Here is a 24,474-nt window from a genome sequence, read left to right on the forward strand (position 1 = left end):
CTCACCACCCTAACCCCTCTCCACACAGCTCACCACCCTTCCCCTGTCCGCGCAGGTCACCACCCTTCCCCTGTCCACGCAGGTCACCACCCTTCCCCTGTCCACGCAGGTCACCACCCTTCCCCTGTCCACGCAGGTCACCACCCTTCCCCTGTCCACGCAGGTCGCCACCCTTCCCCTGTCCACACTGGTCACCACCCTTCCCCTGTCCACACCGGTCACCACCCTTCCCCTGTCCACGCAGGTCACCACCCTTCCCCTGTCCACGCAGGTCACCACCCTTCCCCTGTCCACGCAGGTCACCACCCTTCCCCTGTCCACGCTGGTCACCACCCTTCCCCTGTCCACGCAGGTCACCACCCTTCCCCTGTCCACGCAGGTCACCACCCTTCCCCTGTCCACGCAGGTCGCCACCCTTCCCCTGTCCACGCAGGTCGCCACCCTTCCCCTGTCCACACTGGTCACCACCCTTCCCCTGTCCACACCGGTCACCACCCTTCCCCTGTCCACGCAGGTCACCACCCTCACCACTCTCCACGCAACTCACCACCCTCAACCCTCTCCACACATCTCACCACCCTCAACCCTCTCCTTAGAACTCACCACCCTCACCCATCTCCACACAGCTCACCACCATTCCCCTGTCCACGCAGGTCACCACCCTTCCCCTGTCCACGCAGGTCACCACCCTTCCCCTGTCCACGCAGGTCACCACCCTTCCCCTGTCCACGCAGGTCACCACTCTTCCCCTGTCCACGCAGGTCACCACCCTTTCCCCTCTCCACACCTCTCCCCAACTTTTATCCTCTCCGTCTATCTCCCTACTCTTTCCCCTCTCCTTGTGTTTCCCCACTCTTTCCCCTATCCATGTATCTCCCACTCTTTACCCTTCCCATGTACCTACCCACACTTTCTCCTCTACACGTATATACCCACTTTTGCCTCTCTCCACGCTACTGCCCACCGCTGTCCCTCTCCATGCATCTCCCCAATCCTACGCCTCTCCATGTTCTCCCCATGCCCCCTCCTGTGCATATCCCCGCCCCTGCCTTCATCCATATTCATCTCCCCAACCCTGCCCCTCCCTATGCAGCCCCCCACCCTGCCCCTCCCTATGCATCCCCCCGCCCCTGACCCTCCCTATGCAGCCTTCCCATTTCCTATGCATCCCCCTGCCCCTCCCTATGCAGGCCCCTGCCGCTTCCCTTACCTATGAAGCTCCCTATTTCTGCCCCTCTCTGCATAACTCCTCACTACTGCTCCCCACACAACTCCCCACTACTGCTCCCTACACAACTCCCCAACTCTGCTCCCCGCACAACTCCCCAACTCTGCTCCCCGCACAACTCCCCAACTCTGCTCCCCGCACAACTCCCCAACTCTGCTCCCCGCACAACTCCCCAACTCTGCTCCCCGCACAACTCCCCAACTCTGCTCCCCGCACAACTCCCCAACTCTGATCCTCCCACACATGACTCTCCGCCTCTGATCCTCCCACACATGACTCTCCGCCTCTGATCCTCCCACACACGACTCTCCGCCTCTGATCTCCCCCCCCCCTCCCCCACACAACTCTCCATCTCTGCTCCCCAACACACAACTCTCTACCTCTACTCCTCCCCATCCACAACTTTCCACCTCTGCCCCTCCCCACACAACTCATCACCTCTCTCCCCCCATACAGTTGCCCTCCTCACACGGCTGCCCATGCCACACAGTTGCCCACCTCATGCAGCTCCCCACATGATGCACCTGCCCACCGTGCTTGGCAGCCTGCCACACAGCCACCCGCCCTGCAGGATGGGGTGACTGTGAGTGGCTGGGGTAATTGCGAGCAGCTGGGGGGGAGGTGCGTATGCTGAGTGGTGAATAAGCAGGAGAAGTTGTGTGAACATGGTTGATCGGTTGATTTGGCGAGAGGAGCAAACAACAAGGTTATCTGTCCCATCAGATTGGGGGAGGATGGAGGAGGAATTTGGCAATTCCTTACCAAAGGAACCATCTCAACATTTGGCTGAAGTGATTTGGGGAAATCACAGAAAATGTAAATCAGGATCAACAGTGATGGGTTTGAAATGTCATTGTCCTGAATGCGTGTCCAGTGCAGAGCATGAGAAGGTGTGTCAAACCTGTGTGGGGAGCAGTAGAGGTGCTGGAAGCTGCATAGGGAGGAGCTGAGGCACCTCTCCTCCTCTCTCACTCTACCCTCCCCTCCACCCTCCACCCTCCCCTCCTCCTCTCTCACTCTACCCTCCCCTCCTCCTCTCTCTCTCTCCCCTCCCATCTACCAAACCCTCCTCCTCTTCCCCTCTCCTCGCCCCCTGTCCCCCTCTCCCCAACCCCTCTCCCTGCCCCCACTCTCCGCCCCTCTCTCAAAATGAGATCTGGGTCAGTCTTGATTAATACAGCATCATCTGCGCAGTCAAGGGCGTTACTCGCTAGTGATAAGCTGGGGAATGTTTCTGTAACCATCATGCCCCATAAGAGTATAATTATGGTCCAAGGTATCATTTCGCAGGGACCTTATTTTGCAGTCTGACAAAGAGATGCGCGCCAATTTAGAGCAACGAGGTGTACATTTCGATTAGTGTGTCCACCAGGGTCCGAGGGATAATCAGATTGCCACCAGTGCCTTCATCTTGGCATTCGAGGGTGTTACATTACCCAAGAAGGTAAAAGCCCTATATGCCTCCCCCAATGCAGTGATTTAAATGCTGGAGTTTGTCTTCCCGCTGTATTTCCAGCATCACATGTCGAGACTGCAGATGCCCACCTCACCTCATCCCAAGATTCTATGTGCCCTGCCTCCCATCTGTGTCAACTGCGGAGAGTACCATTCGCCTTGCTCACCTGACTGCAGGATTCTCCAGAAAGAAAGGAAAATCATGGAGTACAAGACCTTGGACCGACTGACCTACACTGAGGCTAAGAGGAAATTTGAATGCCTACATCATGAATGACATTGTCTTACACTGCTGCTACAACAGTGCTAGCCCCATCAGTTCTGCCAACCCAGTCACCTCTCAGAGATGGACGACTACACCTGCCCCCTTGATGGTGGGAGGCACTTCCCTCCCTGTTGCTCCTGCACCACCTACTTCAGGAGCAACACCCCCACCCCCTGACCATCAGGGATATGAATCCCCACTTCTGCGCCAGAGATGTGTAAGTCTTCTTTGGCTCCTCTCGCTAGGAAGGGGTCCCTTGGATCACTCCACTCCCAGGTTTCTGCTAGTGGGAAAGCTGACACCCACCAGTGTCTGAAGAGCCCAAAAGCAGCTGGTTGCAGTGCTACATGCTCATCCTCACTTCCAGAGACTGAATCAGTAAAGTCCTCTCAGCCAGGGAAACCCAAGAAGCAGTGAGAGGATTCCAAAAAGAACATCCCAAGACCAAGGGAATTGTGATGGCACCCACACCACCGCTTCCTACAAGCTCTGTGTCTGCGGATGAGGTGGCGATTCTGACGTCCCCTGAGGATGTAGATCACGCTGGATCCTCTGGCATAATGGTTGTTGATAGAGTGGGTACCCAGTCGGTGGCAGCAGGTGACCCTGAGGTGAAACTGCCTCCTTGAGTGATTCATGCCTTTCCAGCCTCATGATAACGTCATCCGCCAGTGGAATTGCAGCGGTTTTTTCTACCACCTGGCTGATCTACGGCAACGGTTAAGCTTTACACCTGCTTCCTGTATTGCCCTCCAGGAAACATGGTTCCCAACAATGCAGACCCCTACCGTCTGAGGTATAGGGGATATTACACTACTGGCCTTTAAAATTGCTACATCAAGAAGAAAGGTAGATGATAAATTGGGTATTCATTGGAAAAATATGTTATACTAGAACTGACATGTGATTACATTTTCACACAATTTGGGTGCATAGATCCTGAGAAATCAGTACCCAGAACAATCACCTCTGTCCGTAATAATGGCCTTGATATGCCTGGGCATTGACTCATACAGAGCTTGGATGGCGTGCACAGGTACAGCTGCCCATGCAGCTTCAACACTATACCACAGTTCATCAAGAGTAGTGACTGGTGTATTGTGATGAGCCAGTTGCTCGGCCACCATTGACCAGACATTTTCAATTGGTGAGAGATCTGGAGAATGTGCTGGCCAGGGCAGCAATAGAACATTTTCTGTATCCAGAAAGGCCCGTACAGGACCTGCAACGTGCGGTCGTGCATTGTCCTGCTGAAATGTAGGGTTTTGCAGGGATCGAATAAAGGGTAGAGCCACAGGTCGTAACACATCTGAAATGTAACGTCCACTGTTCAAAGTGCCGTCAATGCAAGCAAGATGTGACTGAGACATGTAACCAATGGCGCCCCATACCATCACGCCGGATGATACACCATTATGCAGTGATGAATACACACTTCCAATGTGCATTCACAGCGATGTCGCCAAACACGGATGCGACCATCATGATGCTGTAAACAGAACCTGGATTCATCCGAAAAAATTTCGTTTTCCATTTGTGCACCCAGGTTCATTGTTGAGTACACCATTGCAGGCGCTCCTGTCTGTGATGCAGCATCAAGGGTAACCGCAGCCATGATCTCAGAGCTGATAGTCCATGTTGCTGCAAACGTCATCAAACTGTTCGTGCAGATGATTGTTGTCTTGCAAACGACCCCATCTTTTGACTCAGGGATCGAGACGTGGCTGCACAATCTGTTACAGCCATGTGAATAATATGCCTGTCATCTCGACTGCTAGTGATACGAGGCCATTGGGATCCAGCACGGCGTTCCGTATTACCCTACTGAACCCACCAATTCGATATTCTGCTAACAGTCATTGGATCTCGACCAACATGACCAGCAATGTCGCGATACGATAAACCACAATTGTGATAGGCTACAATCCGACCTTTATCAAAGTCTGAAATGTTATGGTACGCATTTCTCTTCCTTACACGAGGTATCACAACAACGTTTCACCAGGCAACGCTGGTCAACTGCTGTTTGTGTATGAGAAATAGGTTGGAAACTTTCCTCATGTCAGCACATTGTAGGTGTCGCCACCGGCGCCAACCTTGTGTGAATGCTCTGAGAAGCTAATCATTTGCGTATCACAGCATCTTCTTCCTCTCGGTTAAATTTCGCGTCTGTAGCACGTCATCTTCGTGGTGTAGCAACTTTAATGGCCAGTTGTGTACAACAACTATTTTGAATATAATAGTGTCAGGTGGAGTTGCGTCTACGTCCTGAACTCAGTATGTTGTGAACCTGTGCCCCTTCACACTCCTCTTGAAACTTTGGCTGTCAGGATAAGGATTACTCAGGAAATAACTGTCTGCAACGTATATCTTCCTCTAGATGCTGCAGTACCTCTGAACTTATTGGCTGCACTGATTCATCAACTTCCTCAGCCTTTCCTACTTTTGGGAGATTTTAATGCACATAACCCGATATGGGTGGTATCATGCTTACTGGCTGAGGCAGAGCTGTCGAAAATTTACTATCTCTGCTCACCCTCTGCTGCTTAAGTACAGGGACCTCTACACATTTCTGTGTGGCTCGTGGTACTTACTTGGCCACTGATTTATCAGTTTGCAGCCCAGGACTTCTCCCACCTCTCCTCTGGAGAGCCCATGATGACTTGTGTGGTAGTGACCACTTCCCCATCTTCCTGTCATTCCCCTGGTGTCATGCCCATGGACGCCTACCCAGATAGGCTTTAAACAAGGCAAACTGGGAAGCTTTCACCTCTGTTGTCACCGTTGAATCTCTCCCACGTGGTGCCATCGATGTGGTGGTTGAGCGGGTCACTAGAACGTTTGTCTCTGCGGCAGGAAATGCGATCCCTTGTTTGTCAGGGTGTCCCTGGCGGAAGACAGTACCTTGGTGGTTGCCGGAAATTGCTGAGGCCATTAAAGAGCGTAGGTGGGCTGTACAGCGACGAAGGGGCACCCTTCTCTTGAGCACCTAATAGCTTTTAAATGCCTCCATGCACACGTTCGCCAACTTATAAAAAGATGAAACAGGAATGTTGGGAGAGATACGTTTCGACCATTGGGTGCCGTACGTCACGTTCTCAAGTCTGGCCGAAGATCAGACATATTTTTGGTTATCAGACCCAACAGGTGTGCCTGGCGTTAACATCGATGGCGTGTTACCTACCGACTCTAACGTGATTGCCTTGCACTTCTCTGAGTACTATGCTCGAGCCTCTGTGTTGGAGAACTACCCCCCAGCCTTTCGCACCCTCAAACGATGGCTGGAAGGGAAAGTCCTCTCGTTCACTACACTCCTCAGTGAACGCTATAACGTCCCATTTACAGAGTGGGAGCTTTTCAGCACCCTCGCACATTGCTCCGACACAGCTCCTGGGCCAGATCAGATCCACAGTCAGATGGTTAAACGTCTCTCATCTGACTACAAGCGACCGCTCCTCGTCATCTTCAATCTAGTGTAATCATTCCAGTGCTCAAGCCTGGAAAAAACCCATTAGCCTCAACAACGTTCTTTGTAAGCTGCTATAATTTATGGTATGTCGGTGGATGGTTTGGGTCCTGCGGTCATGTGGCCTACTGGCTCCATGCCAGGGTGGTTTCCGCTAGTGTCGCTCTACAACTGGTAATCTTGTGTCTCTCGAGTCTGCCTTTCAAACAACCTTTTACAGACACCTGGTTGCCGTCCTTTCTTATTTACGAAAAGCTTACGACACGACCTGGCGACATCATATTCTTTCCACTTTATATGAGTGGGGTCTCTGTGGCCCACTCCCGATTTTTACCCAAAACTTCCTGTCGCTCCGTACTTTCCGTGTATAAGTTGTTACCTCCCATAGTTCCCCCCATATCCAGGAGAATGGAAGGCTCTGTATTGTGTGTATGTCTCTATTTATAGTGGCCACAAACGGCCTATCAGCAACTGTAGGGCCGTCGGTCTCACTTTCTCTGTATGTGGACGTCTTCTGAATTTCATACTGCTCCTTTTGTACTGTTATCGCTGAGCGGCAAGCCATCCACAGGCGGGGAGCCATCCACTTTGTCTTAATGACGATCCACTCACTGTAGTGGAGACATATCAATTCTTAGGACTGGTTTTCGTCACCTGATTGACTTGGCTTCCTCACCTTCATCAGCTTTAGCGGAAGTGCTGGCAGCACCTCAATGCCCTCCACTGCCTAAGCAACACCTACTGGGGTGCAGATCGCTCTACGCTGCTGCAGCTCTACATAGCCCTTGTTCAATCCCAACTTGACTATGGGAGTGTGGTTTAAGGTTTGATAGCGCCCTCAGCGTTGCATTTACTTGACCCAGTGCACCACTGCAGAGTTTGACTAGCGACAGGAGCTTTTAGGACAAGTCCGATGACCAGCGTACTGGTCGAGGCTGGAGTCCCTCCATTGCAGACCAGACATTCACAATTACCCGCCAGTTACGTTGCACACATTCGTAGTTCTCCTGTGCATCTGAATTACTGTCTCCTTTTCCCAACCATGGTGGTTCAACTCCCGCATCAGTGCACCAGGTCAGGGATTACGATTGAGGCTCACATCCGGTCCCTTCTGTCTGAACTGGAGTCCTCTCCTTTACCACCTTTACTCGAGGTCCATTCATGTTCACCTCCACAGTGTAAACCTAGGCCGAAGCTTCACTTGGACCTTTCATATGGCCCTAAGGACTCAGTTAAACTGCAGCTCTCCACTGTCACTTCCTCTCGCTTCTAGATTGGTTTCACGTATATTCATGGAGGAAATATAGAACAGCACTCATTGCCAGATGGCTGCAGTGCTTTCACTGCAGAGCTGGCGGCCATATCTCATGCTCTTGAGCATATCCAATCATGCCCTGGCGAGTCATTTCTTCTCTGTACTGATTCCTTGAGCAGCCTGGAAGCTATTGACCGGTGCTACCCTCGCCATCCTTTGGTAGCGATCATCCAGAAGTCCATCTGTGCTCCAGAATGGTCTAGTCGTTCAGTGGTGTTTGTCTGGACCCCAGTTCACGTCGGAATTTCAGGAAATGAACTTGCTGATAGGTTGGCCAAACAGGCTACATGGAAACTGCTTATGGAGATTGGTATTCCAGTAACAGAAATGTGTTCATTATCACGCTGCAAGGTTTTTCTGATTTGGAGACGGAATGTCATAGTCTCACAACAAACTGTGTGCCATTAAGGGGACTATGAATGTGTGGAAGTCCTCCATGTGGGCATCTTGCAGGGACTCTGCAGTTCTCTGGGGGCACTGCATTGGACATACTAGGGCGACCCACAGCTACCCCGTGCGTCGTAAGATCCACCTCAGTGTAGGTGTGGCGTCCAGTTGATGGTGGCCCATATTGTTTTGCACTGTCATACTTTGGCTGCCCTGTGACATCATCTTCGGTTGTCAGACTTGTTATAATTGATTTTAGCAGACAATACCTCATCAGATGGTTTGTTTTTATTTTTTTATGTTGTATATGTTAGGGTGGGTTCTATGAGTCAATCTAAGTTTTAGCACATGTCCTTTCTCCTTCTGTGTCCTCCACCCTAGTGCTTTCAGCCTGGAGGTTTTAATGTGTCGCGGTGTGGATGGCTTATCTTTGTTATTGTCGTGATCAGCTAGCCACAATCGTCTGCCGTCTTGTTTCAATCCCTTCAACTTGTTTCATGCATCTCTGTGTGGTTTTCTTGTCCTATTTTGTCAGTTGTAGTGTTTTTTTGTCCTTTAGTCGTTCATGTGGTTTTTTCCTTTCTCCTGGTGTCATGCTGTACATTTCCTTTTGTTTTCTTCTTGGAGATTGTGGCGCCTGCTGAGGACCTAGATCGTGCCGGATCCTCAGACACAATGGATATAGACTGCTCAGGAAATAAGTTAGCGGCAGCAGGTGACCCTGAGGCGTAAACTGTTTCATGCCTTCCCAGTCTCACAATGATGTCATCCTTCCATGGAATTACGGCGGTTTTTTCCATCACTTGGCTGAGCTACGGCAACTGTTGAGTTTTACACCTGCTTTCTGTATTGCCCTCCAGGAAACCTGGTTCCTGGCAATTCGGACCCCTGCCCTTCGTAGCTGTAAGGAATACTACAGGAACCGTAGCGACTATAATCGAGTGTCAGGTGGAGTTTGCATTTATGTCCTAAACTCAGTCTGTAATGAACGTGTGCCCCTTCAAACCCGTCTGGAAGCTGTGGCTGTCAGAATTTGGACGATGCAGGAAACAACTGTCTGCAATGTATATCTTCCTCCAGATGGTGCAGTACCCCTGAATGTATTATTGGCACTGATTGATCAACTCACTAAACTTTCCTATTTTTTGGGAGATTTTAACGCCCATAACCGCTTGTGGTGTAGCACTGAGATTACTGGCCGAGGCAGAGATGTCGAAACTTTACTGTCTTAGTGCAACTTCTGCCTCTTAAATACTGAGAGCGCCACACATTTCAGTGTGGTTCATGGTAATTACTTGGCCATTGATTTATCAGTATGCAGCCCAGCACTTCTCTCATGTATCAACTGGAGAGCACATGATGACGTGTGTGTTAGTGACCACTTCCCCATCTTCCTGTCACTGCCCCGGTGTCAGGCCCACTGACGCCAGCCCAGATAGGCTTTAAACAAGACGGAAATTTTCACCTCTGCTGTGGATTTGATGGTTGAGCAGGTGACTACAACAATCGTTTCTGTGGCAGAAAACACGATCCCTCGCTCTTTAGTGTGCCCGCGGCTGAAGACAGTTTCTTGGTGGTCGCTGCAAGTCGCTGAAGCAGTTAAGGAGCACTGGCGAGCTCTACAATGGCATAAGCAGCACACTTCCCTGGAGCACCTCATAGCCTTTTAACTGATCTGTGCCTGCATTCGCCAACATATCAAAGTACAGAAGCAGGAGTGTTGGGAGATATACTCACCTTCCAAAGGCTGGGCAAGGATCAAACGTGTTTTCGGGTACCAGACCCCAACAGGTGTTCCCGTTGTTTAAATAAATGGCGTGTTATCTATCAACGTAATCACGATTGCTGAGCACTTTACTGAGCACTATGCTCGAGCCTGTGCATCGGAGAACTATCCCCCAGCCTTTCACACTCTCAGACGCCGGCTAGAAGGGAAAGTCCTCTCGTTCACTACAAGCCACAGTAAATCCTATAACACCCCATTTACAGAGTGGGAGCCTCTCACTGTCCTTGCACATTGACCTGACACTGCTCCTGGGCCAGATAAGATCCACAGTCAGATGATTAAACATCTCTCATCTGACTAAAAGCGACGTCTCCTCGTCATCTTCAACCAGATCTGATGCTATGGCGTCTTTCCATCTCAATGGTGAGAGAGCACCATCATTCCGGTGGTCAAACCCGGTAAAAACCCGTTTGATTTAGATAGATACCGGCTCATCAGCCTCACTAACGTTCTTTGTAAGCTGCTGGAAAGTATGGTGTGTCGGCATTTGGGTTGGCTCCTGGGGTCACATGGCCTATTGGCTCCATGTCAGGGCAGCTTCCGTCAGGTTCAGTTTACCACTGATAATCTTGTGTTTCAAGTCTGCCATCTGAACAGCTTACTCGAGAAGGCAACACCTGATTGTTGTCTTTTTTGATTTACAAAAAGCTTATGACTCGACCTTGCGACATCATATCCTTGCCACATTATACAAGTGGGATCTCTGAGGCCTGCTCCCGATTTATATCCAAAATTTCCTGTCACTTCGTACCTTCCATGTCCAAGTTGGTGCCTCCCATAGTTCCCCCCATATCCAAGAGAATGGGGTCCCATAGGGCTCTGTATTGAGTGTCTCTCTATTTATAGTGGCCATAAACAGTCTAGCAGCAGCTGTATGGCCATCGGTCTGACCTTCTCTGTATGCGGATGACTTCTGCATTTTGTACTGCTCCTCCAGTATTGGTGTTGCACAGTGGCGCCTATAGGGAGCCATCTGCAGGCCACAGTAATGGGCTCTAGCCCATGGCTTCCAGTTACCGGCTGCAAAGTCGTGCGTTATGCACTTATGTCGGCATCATACAGTTCATCCGGTACCAGAACTTTACCTTAATAATGATTCACTCACTGTAGTGGAGACGTATTGATTCTTAGGACTGGTTTGTGACTCTTGATGGACTTGACTTCCTCATTTCCGTCAGCTTAAGCATAAGTGCTGGTAGCACCTCAATGCCCTCTGCTGCCGGAGCAACACGAACTGGGCTGCAGATCGCTCTATGCTGCTACAGCTCTACAGAGCTGTTATTCAATCCCTCTTTGACAACAGGAGTCCGGTTTATAGTTAGTTGACGCCCTCAGTATTGCGTTTACTCGGCCATGTGCACCATTGTGTTGTTCACCTAGCGACAGGAGCCATTAGGATGAGTCCAGTGACCAGTGCCCTGGTGGAGGCTGGGGTCCCTCCATCACAGGTTAGGGTCCACAACTGTTGGCCAGTTACGTTGCATTCATTCGTAGTTCTTCTACACATCAAAATTACTGTCTCCTTTTCCATCCATGGTGGTTCATCTCCCGCATTGACAGCCCAGGTAAGGGCTTCCCTTCTTTCTGAACTGGAGTCCTTGCCTTTACCACCTATACTTGAGCTCCATTTACATACACTTCCATGGTGTACACCATTTCATCGCCGCTCAACTCACCTTTCAGTCTTTGCCCCTCTCGACTCGCTTGTCCGTCTGTCCCCCTCTCGAATCCCCTGTCTGTCTGTCCCCCTCTCGAATCGCCTGCCCCCCCCCCCCCCCCGTCTCGAATCGCCTGTCTGTCCCCCTCTCAACTCGTTTCGCCGTCATTCCCCTCTTGACTAACCCCTTTGTCCATCCCCTCGAATCACTTCCATCTTTTGCCCTCTCGATTCACGCTCTCTTGACTCACCTAGACACACCTCAATGCGCAGCACGCCCCCCACAAGTGGGCCGCCGCTCTGCCCCTGCCACACTTCCCTCTCCACAAGCTCTCTCCCAGCATGCCTCTCTTCGCCCCCTTCACACCCTCTCCCACCACGTCTCTCACACTCCCTCCCCAGATCCTTCTAGTGCCCCCTTCCTGCTTGTCTGTCCCCTCTCCACAGACTCATTCGTCAGGACACCCTGACCTCCCTCCATACATTGATGCACATGTCCCTCTGCTGCCTCCTGTAATCTGCGAGTGCCTCATGATCCCTGTTTGCATCCCTACTCTGCTTGCCTCCCCCTTCCCTGTGTGCCTCCCCCTTCCCTGTGTGCCTCCCCCTTCCCTGTGTGCCTCCCCCTTCCCAGTGTGCCTCCCCCTTCCCTGTGTGCCTACCCCTTCCCTGCGTGCCTTGCCCACCTGTATGTGCCTCACCCATTCGCTGCATACCTTTCCCCATTTCTGCTTCTGCACCTTCACGTCTCTGCCCATTCCCACATGTGCCTCTTCTCGCACCTGCCTCTCACTACCTCTGCTGTGTCTGATGTCTGCACACACCACACCGCCTCTGTCCTCTATGCACTTGCCCATGTCTGTACACCTCCATCCATTCCAATCCCCCCTTTCCCCAGCAGCTCTTCACACAGTTCCTCACATCTGTAAATAACTATGCACTTCCCACCTCCTGACACACTTCCCCATTTCTACCCCTCTCCATACAACTTTATCCCTTGCCTTACAGCTCTACTCCTCTACATACACCTCTGCTCGTCCTCATACACCTACACTGCTCTGCATACACTTGTACCCCACTCCATACACCTCGGCCTCTCTCCATACACTCCTTCACCTCTCCCTCCCTTCACACCACTCCTTCTACTGGTCCTTTGCCCTTCCTCCCCCACAACCCCCTTACCCATTCCCCAACTCTCCCCCTCTACATGTCCCTACCCAGTTCTCCTCTTCTATGCGCCCCTCCCAATCTCTCCTCGTCTATGTTCCCCTCCCCATCTCTCCTCCTCTATGCTCCCCTACCCACCTCTTCCCCTCTATGCACCGCTCCCCAACTCTACTAAGCGCCCCTTCCCACCTCTCTCCCTCTACTACACGCCCTTCCCCATCTCTCTCTCTCTACTACGCGCCCTTCCCCATCTCTCTCCCTCTACTACGCACCCTTCCCCATTCTCTCCCTCTACTACGCTCCCCTTCCCACCCCTCCCTGAATACTACATGACCCTCCCCACCCCCCTCTCTACTATGTGTACCTCCCCAACCCACTCCCTCTACTACGCGCCCGTCCCCAACCCTCTCCCTCTACTATGCGCCCCTTCCCACCCCTCCCTGAATACTACGTGACCCTCCCCACCCCCCTCTCTACTATGTGTACCTCCCCAACCCACTCCCTCTACTACACGCCCATCCCCAACCCTCTCCCTCTACTACGCGCCCCTCCCCAACCCTCTCCCTCTACTATGTGACCCTCCCCACGTCTCCCCCTCTACTAGGCGCCCCTCCCGACCCCTCCCCCTCTACTAGGCGCCCCTCCCCATCCCTCTCCCTCTACTACGCGGCCCTCCTCACCCCTCCCCCTCTACTATGTGGCCCTCCCCACCCCTCCCCCTCTACTATGCGGCCCTCCCCACCCCACCCCTCTACTATGCGGCCCTCCCCACCCCTCCCCCTCTACTACGCAGCCCAACCCACCCCTCCCCCTCTACTACGCGGCTCTCCCCTCATCTCCCCCTCTACTACGCGCCCCTCCTCACCCCTCCCCCTCTAACACGCGGCCCTCGCCACACCTCCCCCTTTACAACGCGCCTCTCCTCAGCTTTCCTCCTCTACTATGCGTCCCTCCCCACCTCTCTCCCTTTACTACGTGCCCCTCCCGACCTCTCCCACTTTACTACATGCTCCTCCTGACCTCTCCCCATTACTATGCGCCCATCCTGACCTCTCCCCCTTTACTACGTGGCCCTCCCGACCTCTGCCCCTTTACTACGCGCCCCTCCCCACCTCACCCCCTTTACTATGCGCCCCTCCCACCTCTCCCCCTTTACTATGCGCCCCTGCCAACCTCTCCCCCTGTACTACACGCCCCTCCCCACCCCTCCTCCTCTACAACGCACCCCTCCACAGCTTTCCTCCTCTACTATGTGCCCCTCCCCACCTCTCCCACTTTACTACGCGCCCCTCTGCACCTCTCCCACTTTACTATATGCCCCTCCCCACCTCTCTCCCTCTACTACGCGCCTCTCTCCCTCTGCTACGTGCCATTCCCCACCTCTGTCCCTCTACTACGTGCCTTTCCCCACCTCTCTCCCTCTACTACGTGCCTTTCCCCACCTCTCTCCCTCTACTACGTGCCTTTCCCCACCCCTCCCCCTCTACTACGGGCCCTTCCTACCTCTCCTCTACTATGCGCCCCTCCCCACCTCTCCACCTTTACTACGCATCCCCATCCTCACCTCTCCCCATCTACAACGCACTCCTCCCCACCTGCCCCCTTTGCCCATGGCCAACCTGCTCTACCCCTCCACCTCTGTCCATCCCCCTCTATCCGTACCCCCCCTCTGTCCATCCCCCTCGACTCCTCCCCTCTCTGTCCATCCCCCTCGACCCCTCCCCCCTCTGCACATCCCCTGTACCCCTTCCCGTCCTCCCATCACCCCCTCTGCCCCTGCCCTAACCGCCCCTCCCACTCCGGCCCCTCCCCCTCTGACCCTCCTCCCTCAGTCTGCCAACCCTGCCTATACCCCTTCTGACACCTCCCCCTCTGACCCTCTCCCCTCGGCATGTAAACCCTCCTCCCCTCCCCCTACTCCCCTCCCCTACTCCCCTCCCCTACTCCCCTCCCCTACTCCCCTCCCCTACTCCCCTCCCCCACCTCCCATCCCCCTCTGCCCTTTCCCCTCTGCCCCTCGCCCTCTGCCCCTCGCCCTCTGCCCCTCGCCCTCTGCCCCTCGCCCTCTGCCCCTCGCCCTCTGCCCCTCGCCCTCTGCCCCTCGCCCTCTGCCCCTCGCTCTCTGCCCCTCCCCCTCTGGCCCTCGCCCTCTTCCCCTCCCCCTCTGCCCCTGCCCCTAACCCTCTGCCCCTACCCCTTATGTTCTGCCCCCTATGGACCACTCCAATGCCCTGCAACCTATGTCCCATTCCCATGCCTCGCCACCCTCTGCACCTCCCCCTTATGTCCTGCCCCCTATGCACCACCCCTATGCCCTGCACCCTACGTCCCGTCCCCACGCCCCGCCCCTGCACCTCTCACTATGCCCCGCCCCCTTTTCCGCCGCCTACGCCCCCTATGCCCCGCCCCCATTACACGCCACCTATACCCTGACCCCCTCTGCCCCTGCCACCTCTGCCCCTGCCACCTCTGCCCCTGCCCCCCTATGCCCCTGTCCCCCTCTGCCCCTGCCCCCCTATGCCTCCGCCCCCTATGCCTCTGCCCCCATATGCCCCTGCCCCCCTCTGCCCCTGCCCCCCTCTGCCCCTGCCCCTTCTGCTCCTACCCTCCTCTGCCCCTACCTTCCTCTTCCCCTACCCCCTCTGCCCCTACCCATCTCTGCCCCATGCCCCTCCCTCCTCACTGCCCCACCCCCACTGCTCCGCCCCCCTCTGCCCCTCACCCTCCCTCCTCACTGCCCCGCCCCCACTGCTCCACCCCCCACTGCACGCTCCTCCCACTGCACGCTCCTCCCACTGCACGCTCCTCCCACTGCACCCCCCTCCCACTGCACCACCCCACCACTGCACCCCCCCTCCCACTGCCCCCCGCCACTGCACCCCCCTTCCCACTGCCCCGCTCCCCACATGCCCCACCGCCTCTCTGCTCCTCTCCTCTCTGCTCCTCTCCTCTCTGCCCTCCCCCCTTCTGCCCTCCCCGCGTCCCCTCACTCCTCTGCCCCTTACCCCTTTGCCCTCCCCCAGTCCCCTGACCTCTCTGCCCCTCACCCCTCTGCCCGTCCCCACACCTCAGTGCCCTACCTCACTAGACTGGTGCATATAAAACATATGCATATGTTTTTATATGCACCAATGTCCTCATCATCACTCTGCCCATTCACTTTTATTGTCTCTATTCTTCTAGTTTCCTCCACGTTCTCCCTGTTTGTCCCTGCCTCCTTTACGACACTGTCTGTAACAAATTTCCTGTTTTTAATTTCTGCGTATTCTTCAGGTTGCTCCACACTGTATCATGGGCTGGACAATGTTGAGTAGTGCTATGGCTATGGCGACAGTAGATTATTATTATTGCTATTAATGCTATTGTGATACTTTTACCTCAAATGTTTCTGACTTCAGTGTTTAGTTTAAATGGTAGGTAACAGTTTTATGTTCTTAGTTAGTTAATTTTTACTTTGAAATTTTGAGTTATCAATTTGTACACATAGTGATGTCATGAACTTTTGCTTTCAGTATGATTCGAGTTGCTAGCTGATAAATATTTCTGAATGTCTGTTATATTGTGCTTTAGAATTGTCATGCTGTTTTTTGTTTGTCAGTAGAGATGTTAAGTGCAACAGGCCAACTTATCTTTCCTCAGTGGGAACTGACATCTCAGTTTTTATAATTGTGTTAATTTCTTATTCTTCAAACAATTCATCTTTGTTGTTTCAGGGGTTGATACCAATAGAAATTCATTGTGGACCTGAGGAGATTACCATTGATGATGACAGCAATGATGGTGGTGGTGGTGATGTTACAATAGTGGAATCTATCCAATCGTCACAGAATTTACCACATGAATTAAATGAAAACACCTCATTGACAAAAAGACAAACAAATACAGGGTGTACCAATGAGAGGTCTTTCAGTGACCAAGCACCAGAACCATGCACCATTCAGGCTGATATGTCCTATGTCCCAACAACAAATCACAGAGTTTTTGGTGAACTTAGAACCCTTGTGAAATTCTCAGGAGGAAATTCAGTGTCCTCAAGTATGAAAGCTGATGTCATGTGTGGTTGTATCACTGACAAAGGAAACAGTGGTGTTGAAAGAGTTCCAGTGCATGCAGTTTGTACAAGTAAGTTACTTCATGTAAAAGATTTCACATTGCTAATTAGTTCTATTGATGAGTGCTGCATAGAGTTTTACACATGTAGTAGCACATAAGCTCTTTTATGTTTTGAGCTCATCTCACAGTGGTGATGCGTGGCATGGTGTCTTCTTCAGCTAAGAGAAGAGCAAAGAGCAGTAGCTGAGAGTTAGTAAGTCTCCATTGTGTTATGTGTGTCGTACAGGCTGCAAGCTATTTGTTTTGTTGTCTTTTTTTTAGGTTTTTATTTTCATCATGGAATTTGTGTTATCGTAGTAATTGATTCTAGATTTATATTTACTATATTATATATTGATGAAAGACTTGTAGCAGTATAGCATTAAGTCTGGGGATGACGAGATTACAGTTGAGTATTTTGAGTTATAAACTACAGTTTTTGGAAGGATAATTATATTATTTCCTATGACTGATAATCACAACATGGATTTCTTCCTGTTAATAACACAATTGTTACTGTTTCCAGAAAGAATAATTTATTGAATCAATAACGTCATACAAAAAAACTTTCAGGACATTGCTTTTTTTACCCTTTGTGACTTCTGTATGTGCCTTTTGGGAATTTTTTTCAGAATACAATGTGGAGCAAAATAATGTGAACACCTGTGTTACATGGTATAGTGTGTCCAGTGGTATCTCGCACTTCTCTCCTAGAGGAATGTACATGTATATATTAAATGGTGTTCAATGAGCTTCTGTATTGTTACCACAAGGAAAAAAAATACTGCAGTTTCTTGCAAGATCCTATTAGGTTGGACATGGGTCACATAGTCAGATTTTTGCTGTAAGAGAAAGCACATGGCTGAGTGTTGCACCATGCTTCTCAATTTAGTATATCATAAAATACTGACACAGTTTGTTCATTACAAATGTAAATAGTGTGACCCACAAAGCTGAACTCTTTCTAAAATTCATGACTCGACAAAATGATTGATATGTTGGTGAATGCTTAATGGATGAAAGCTGTGATAATGTTAAAAGTTAGTGCAAGCGTAGATACAGATACAAACTGTCTCATGAAGTATATTGTGAACTGAACAATCATTAGATTAGAACCAAGGCCATTTTGGGTGAAATGTGTTGAGTCCAAATCATATCCTAGTTAAAATCTGTGTACAGATAAAAGTTGTCAGCACAATATTTCTAAGGCACATCACTTTAGGCTTAGTAGTTATATGCAAACACTGTTGTTCCACTCTGCTCACAGTTGCATAGGGATCTGTCTTTTGAGGAATCTGCACAGTGCAGCTCTTTTTGCTGGTTTACACTGTGCTTAGGTGAGGAGTGCTGTTTACACTGGACTTAGGTGAGGAGTGCCCATCCTGCCAACGGGCCTCTTAGATACCACTTCCACACCACTGACTGATGGATGTTAAAATTATCACTCACAGTATGTTTCTTTCTAATTCTTTCCTAATGTTCTTCCACACTTAATTGTCTGATTTTAGAACATTGCACACTTTACTGGCACTGTATTTAATAGGGGCAATCACAAAGTAATGCAGCAATTTTTTTTCTCTCAGCCAAGTTTGGTTGAAACAATACAGAGTTTGTTGTGGGCCTTTGTGGAATACTCCCGCTTCAGTCCCTATAGTTTAATAAAGTTTCTATAGGTGGTGACGCTATACATAGCCATCAAAATTCTGTTGCAGTGGAGGTGTGGTGTTTCAGGCAAGAGCTGTCATTCAGTTTCTTTTGACAGAACACCAGAGCATTGCAGGTATTCAAAGGTGTTTGCAGAAGGTCTACAAGACCACAGTGAGTCATTGGGCGAGGCATCTGTCATGATTGCAACAAAGTACTGCAAACCTGTCCAATTGCTGTGTGTGAGCTGGCTGCACACAACTGTGACTCCTGCAATGTTAGATCAAGCAGGCACTCTCATTTGAGATGATTGATGAATCATAACCTAACACCTTGCTGCACAGCTGGATGCCCATGGAGGTAGTACTGACACATTTGTCCACCAGTTGAGGTGCTCAAAGGTGTGTGCACCATCTGTGTGGAATGATGATGGAGAGGTTAGTGATGCAGTGAGGTGTTGGTTCTGACATCAATATGTGGAGTGGTACCATGTGAGCATGCAGGCCTTCCCAGGAAGGTGGAGAAGGCCATTGCATGCCACTGAGAATATGTTTAAAAATAAGGTTTTACACCCAATAGAGGGGGAAATAATATGGTGTACTGGAATCCTGAATGAAACGAACCTCCTTAAAAAAAAAAAGAAGGAGGGGTTTACTGTGGTGGGTGGGTGATTATGAGTTGGTATCCATGCTGTTTTATGTGATACTGATTTGTGGAAACAAGAGTGATTGCTATTTATCTACTATATGTGTTATTACTTTAAACACTGTTTTGTTACTGACATTTTTTGGTGGTTTCTTATGTATATCTTTTCTGTGATTCTTTTGAGTTTGGAAGTTTTCTTGTTGTGTTAGATCATCTATCATATGTCTGTCATAAAGAAAAGTAACCAGCACTCATTCAGTATTTACAGGAAAAACACAACAGACACAGTACTTTGCCAATCATCAAACCACTCATAGTCCTGAAAATGAGCGACTCTCGAATACATGCTAAACAGACTAAACACATTGCCACCAGCTAAACTCGGCAACAGTAAGTAGCTAGGCATAATGACTCAAATGCCAGAAAATGATATATACGAAGACTCTCTAGTTACAATGTTAAATAAGGAAATCCATAAACCAAAACACTACCAAAATTCAGTGCCTCACAACAAACAGCAGCACCACTATTACCCAGCACTAGAGCTCAACAGCCAAGCTGGTACTCACTGACATTTAGAAACAAGCTGACATACAGAACTGGTAATATCTTTGAGAAACAATGAGTAAAAATAGCTTAACAAAGTAAAAGTTCTATAGAGAATGATTTAAAGAAAGAGGATGAATAAAAAAATCATATATTTGCCAACTTCATTGTATCAACTGTGTTGCCCTGTACTAAGGACAGACCAGCAGAACATTTGAAACAAAATATAAAGAACACAGAAGAGCATGAAAGTGTGGTACTGGGCATTCAATATCTGTAGAACACCTCTGACAAGAGAACCACTCCCCAGCCGCATTAGAAACCAATATGAAAGTAACTAGACTCAGCAACAAAAAACAACTCCTAATACCCAAAGAAAACTACTAAATTCAAAGGCAGTCACAGAAAAGAATCACATAATAAAGGACCAAACATCAGCTTCAAAATGTTATTTAACGTAATGAAATACAGAGTAGATAAATAAGTCTCTCCAGCCACCAGAAAAACAGCCAATAAACCATACTTACTCTTGGTCACCCAACAAAGTACCAATAATAAGGAAACTTTATTAAAGTAATAATATGTGCATGCCAAGACTAGGACATATACTACTGTTTGGAAGAAGTGAAACACCAAGACCAACAGATGTCATCACAGTGAAATTTATTCCACCGATCAGGGACATGACACTACATAAAATGATTATTATTACAGACCTGTACATGCACTGTGACTGTGGAAATTTATTAAGTGTAGCACCACCCTGTGCTGTGATCAGAGCCTCTAGGTGTCAGGGCATAGAATCAAACAGTGCCTGAATATGCTGCTTGGGAATACTCTTCCACATGGTTTGAAGAATGTCCACAGAGCATCAACATCAACTTTGGCTGCAGGTAGGCCTGAATGAACAAGTTGCTGACCAACCAGACCCCAGACATGCTCAATGGGTGAAATACCAGGTGAACCGGCAGACCAGGGAAGCGGTGGTCCAAGTCATTCTTCAATGGAGGCTCTGGTGTTGGAAGGTGCAGAAGTTAAATGCTCACCAGAGGGTATGGACCTGGATACCCACAAGGAGTTTCTGTGCTGTAGCGTGGACCTGCACCACAAGCCTCGCCATGCGATTCCACTCTTCGTACCACATGAAGTCTGCACGTTTCCCGAGGTCAGGTATTTAGGCGCCTGTGTGGGTGCAACCCTGGCAGTCGAGTACTCACCATAGTTCATGAGTGCATCTCAGCCATACTGCATTCCAGTTCCATGTGTTTAGATGCCTACTCTCATTGTTTGGAGTGTTTCTGCATTGTTGTTGTCGCACTACATTTATCCCCTCAGGTTTTGCTTGCTTGCCTCATCTTGTGCCCTGGTCGGTCGTTGTGTCTGTCATCACCTACTTGTTCATCTGTCCTGTCTGTTTGTTGTTAGCAATACATTCACAGGCTCCCCCACCTGGCGGCTTTGTGTCTCCATTCTCTGCCGTGCACCACTTGTTGGTCACTTGTAGCTATAATAGAGGTTTGCACATTCCTCGCACATGCGGTCGGGCATTGTTGTGCTGAAATATAGCTTTTGGTATGGCCTGCAGAACAATTGCCTTGGGCTGTAACCCCCCACCCCCCGCCCCCTCCTCAATGTAGCGGTAGCTGTTCAAATTGACATGGGAGGCAAGGTCATGTGTTATAGACAGTAATGCCTCAAACCACACTTAGGGTTTCTCTGCAATGCTGCTCAACAATACACCACGATGGTGTCAAACGCATATATGGCCGTTGCTGTATGACAAGTTGAAGTAGGATTTGTCTGAGACAAACTACATTTTGCCACTCAGTACATGAATGGCATTGTTCACATGCCCAAGTCTGTGGCATTGGTGGGTTCTGGTTAATAAAAGCTGATGCAATGGCAACCTTGCTACCAGTCCTTCCCACAAAAGATTGCATCAAACCATCGATGCAAACATGTCCACACCAGGTGCAGTGCTCCAGCTTCACACCAACACTGCGTATGAAGTGGTTCTGCCTGTTATGACCAAGCAGACAAGATGGCAGTCATCTTGTGTTGTCACATTGTGTCATCTTGGCACTGTGTACTGCTCTCTTCTCTCCACTGGTTCCACATGTGCCTCACAGTTGAAGCAACATGCCCTGTACAACCTGCAACATCATGGATGATGGAATGAGACCAATCACTTTGCCCCTTTCAAATACACTCACATGCCAACATTCCACATTGTCATGCTTGCAAGGCATAGTGGTGCTTGGTAACATGTTTCCCACTCCACACTGACCTGTCTGGTCACACAAAAGAGGGAACTACTGGGCCTGCGTGCATGCCATCTCTCTACCATTTAAATCACTTGTTATGGTTCTGCTGTGTATCCAGCCTTCTCCCTCCCTCCCTCCCTCCATCCTTCCCTCCCTCCCTCCATCCTTCCCTCCCTCCCTCCATCCTTCCCTCCCTCCCTCCATCCTTCCCTCCCTCCCTCCATCCTTCCCTCCCTCCCTCCATCCTTCCCTCCCTCCCTCCATCCTTCCCTCCCTCCCTCCATCCTTCCCTCCCTCCCTCCATCCTTCCCTCCCTCCCTCCCTCCCTCCCTCCCTCCCTCCCTCCCTCCCTCCATCCCTCCATCCTTCCCTCCCTCCATCCTTCCCTCCCTCCATCCTTCCCCCCCCCCTCTCTCTCTCTCTCTCTCTCTCTCTCTCTCTCTCTCTCTCACACACACACACACACACACACACACACACACACACACACACACACACACACACACACAGTATCAGTAAAGTGCAATGTTCTAAAAATTGAGCCCATAGCAGTCCCTCACAATTGTTTATAGATTTGACCATCAAAGTGTTGTAGTTGTGGATAAGAATGAAGTTGGCTTGGATGAGAAAAACAAGATTTTGGGAAGACTTTCAGATGACCATTGGGAGGGTGGGAGGATTGTTGTTCAAGCTGTGACAGGTCATGTATATGTGTGATATTGTGTTAAGTGAGGTTGCATTAATAATAATAATAATAATAATAATAATAATAATGAGGATACCAAATGAGAGATGGCCAGGTATGAGTTTGAGATGTCCCAGTAAGTGCTTGATATCCTTTGTGTAGGGCACAGAGCTCTATGTGATGTGCTGGACGTGCTGGCAGGCTTTTCACAATTAGTTCTCATACTTTACTGTGTTTTTAAATATTTATACTTTTGTCTCAGTGTCAAATCAATAACAATCCAACTTTTGGGTTTGTTACTTGAACTTCTTTGCTTTTATGATTATTGACAGTGTCACATTTCTAGAACCTAAATAACATGTTTATATTGTGATTAAAATTTGAACTCCATTCTCAAAGACTGTAAATGATACAATGTGATATATGTATAACAAATAAGTAATACAATTTTGGTTGCTGTTTTTGCACCTTTTTCTGCTTTCTTCCAATTGTGTTGATAAAGTATTTAAGGCCAAACAGACCCACAAAAGAGATAATGGGTCTCCCAGAAACACTCTGCTTCTAAAAGTAATTATAATGACTTCAGTTTTGAGGTAAAGATTTGTCTTTCATGTTTTAGACTGCTGATGACAGATTCATTACATTTCTAGTGTGTTACAGAGCCAGTCATGATGGAATGAATCAAGAGCCTTGGTATTTTGTATATTTACATCACACCGCATAAGCCACTTAATAGTATGTGGCAGTATGTACTTCTGGTACCGCTAACTGAACACCCTCTTATCTCTTCCACCTGTGAATTTCACATGGGGTGAATGATTGTTGGTAAGCCTCTGAAATAGCTCTGATTTCTCAGATTTTCTTGTTGTGCTCATGTTGTGGGATGTATCTGTGAAGAAGTAATATGTTGTCCTACTCTTCCTGGGAAGTGCTCACTCAAACTTTCAATAGTAAACCTCTCCATGATGCACATTACCTCTCTTGTATTGTCTGCTATTGGAATTCTCTGTAACACTCTTGCACCAACTAAATGAACCTGTGACAAGATGCACTACTCTTTGTTGGACCTCCTCCACCTCTTCTATCAGTCCTATGTGATAAGAATCCCAGTTTGATGAACAGTATTCAAGAATGCTTCAGACAAGTTTCTTGTAAGCCACTTCCTTCATTGATGAGTTACATTTACCTCAGGTTCTTCCTATGGATGTCAGTTTGTCATCAATATTAGATACACAGAATTCATTTCTTAACCTGCACATGTTTTAAAAATATAAAGTAAAAAAATAAATCATTTGATATTAACAATCTTAGTGCCCTGTCCCCTTAACCTCTCTTCTTCTTCTTCTTCTTCTTCTGTTCCTTTTTCTTTTTTAGTGATCATGGATTCTGTGACAAGTATAAATGGGTAATATGCAACAGAATGAGATGATGCTGCTCTGTTATAATTGGGATTATTAGCACTTCCATTTTTACCTGCAAAAAAAGTGAGATACGAGGTCTGTTCAAAAAATTCCAGAACATTCATAATTTTGTGCCAGTGGTCTATGGAGCAAAATGCAGTACTCATACCTGCACATGCCTGTTCTTAATGTATAACTGCAGGAAGTTTTATTGTTCTATGTCTGTTAGTTATTGGTCAGTGACATATTGAGTAGAATTTTGTTCCACACAGTTTGTGAATTTCCAGATGGCAGAATTGGAGGAGCAAGACGGCTGCATTAAATTTTGTATGAAACTCAATAAAACCTTTACTGAGGTGCTCCAAATGATGCAGGAAGCCTACGATGGTGAGTGCTTAAGCCATGAATGATTCACATGACCAGACGGAAGTTAAAGGCGACCATAATTCAGGATGCCCTTTAATGCCTACCA

The 24,474-nt window shown here is 49.3% G+C and overlaps 2 protein-coding genes across 2 annotated transcripts in view; one reads left to right on the forward strand and one right to left on the reverse strand.

The window, feature by feature from the left end:
* Position 1: 1 nt before the first annotated feature.
* Positions 2 to 12,416, reverse strand: LOC126108375 (TATA-binding protein-associated factor 2N-like). Its single transcript, XM_049913588.1, has 2 exons — positions 12,276 to 12,416; positions 2 to 502 (listed from the first exon to the last, which is right to left on the reverse strand). The coding sequence occupies exons 1-2, from the start codon at positions 12,414 to 12,416 to the stop codon at positions 2 to 4; spliced, it is 642 nt and encodes a 213-aa protein (XP_049769545.1).
* A 3,804-nt stretch (positions 12,417 to 16,220) lies between these two features.
* Positions 16,221 to 24,474, forward strand: part of LOC126108376 (uncharacterized) — a 128,710-nt gene continuing 120,456 nt past the window's right edge. Inside the window, exons 1-2 of the mRNA XM_049913589.1 lie at positions 16,221 to 16,237; positions 16,328 to 16,848. Coding sequence (XP_049769546.1) covers positions 16,221 to 16,237; positions 16,328 to 16,848 — 538 coding nt within the window. The remainder of the gene's footprint in view (positions 16,238 to 16,327; positions 16,849 to 24,474) is intronic.

The sequence above is a fragment of the Schistocerca cancellata genome, chromosome 11 (genome assembly GCF_023864275.1).
Source record: "Schistocerca cancellata isolate TAMUIC-IGC-003103 chromosome 11, iqSchCanc2.1, whole genome shotgun sequence".
Classification (NCBI taxonomy): domain Eukaryota; kingdom Metazoa; phylum Arthropoda; class Insecta; order Orthoptera; family Acrididae; genus Schistocerca; species Schistocerca cancellata.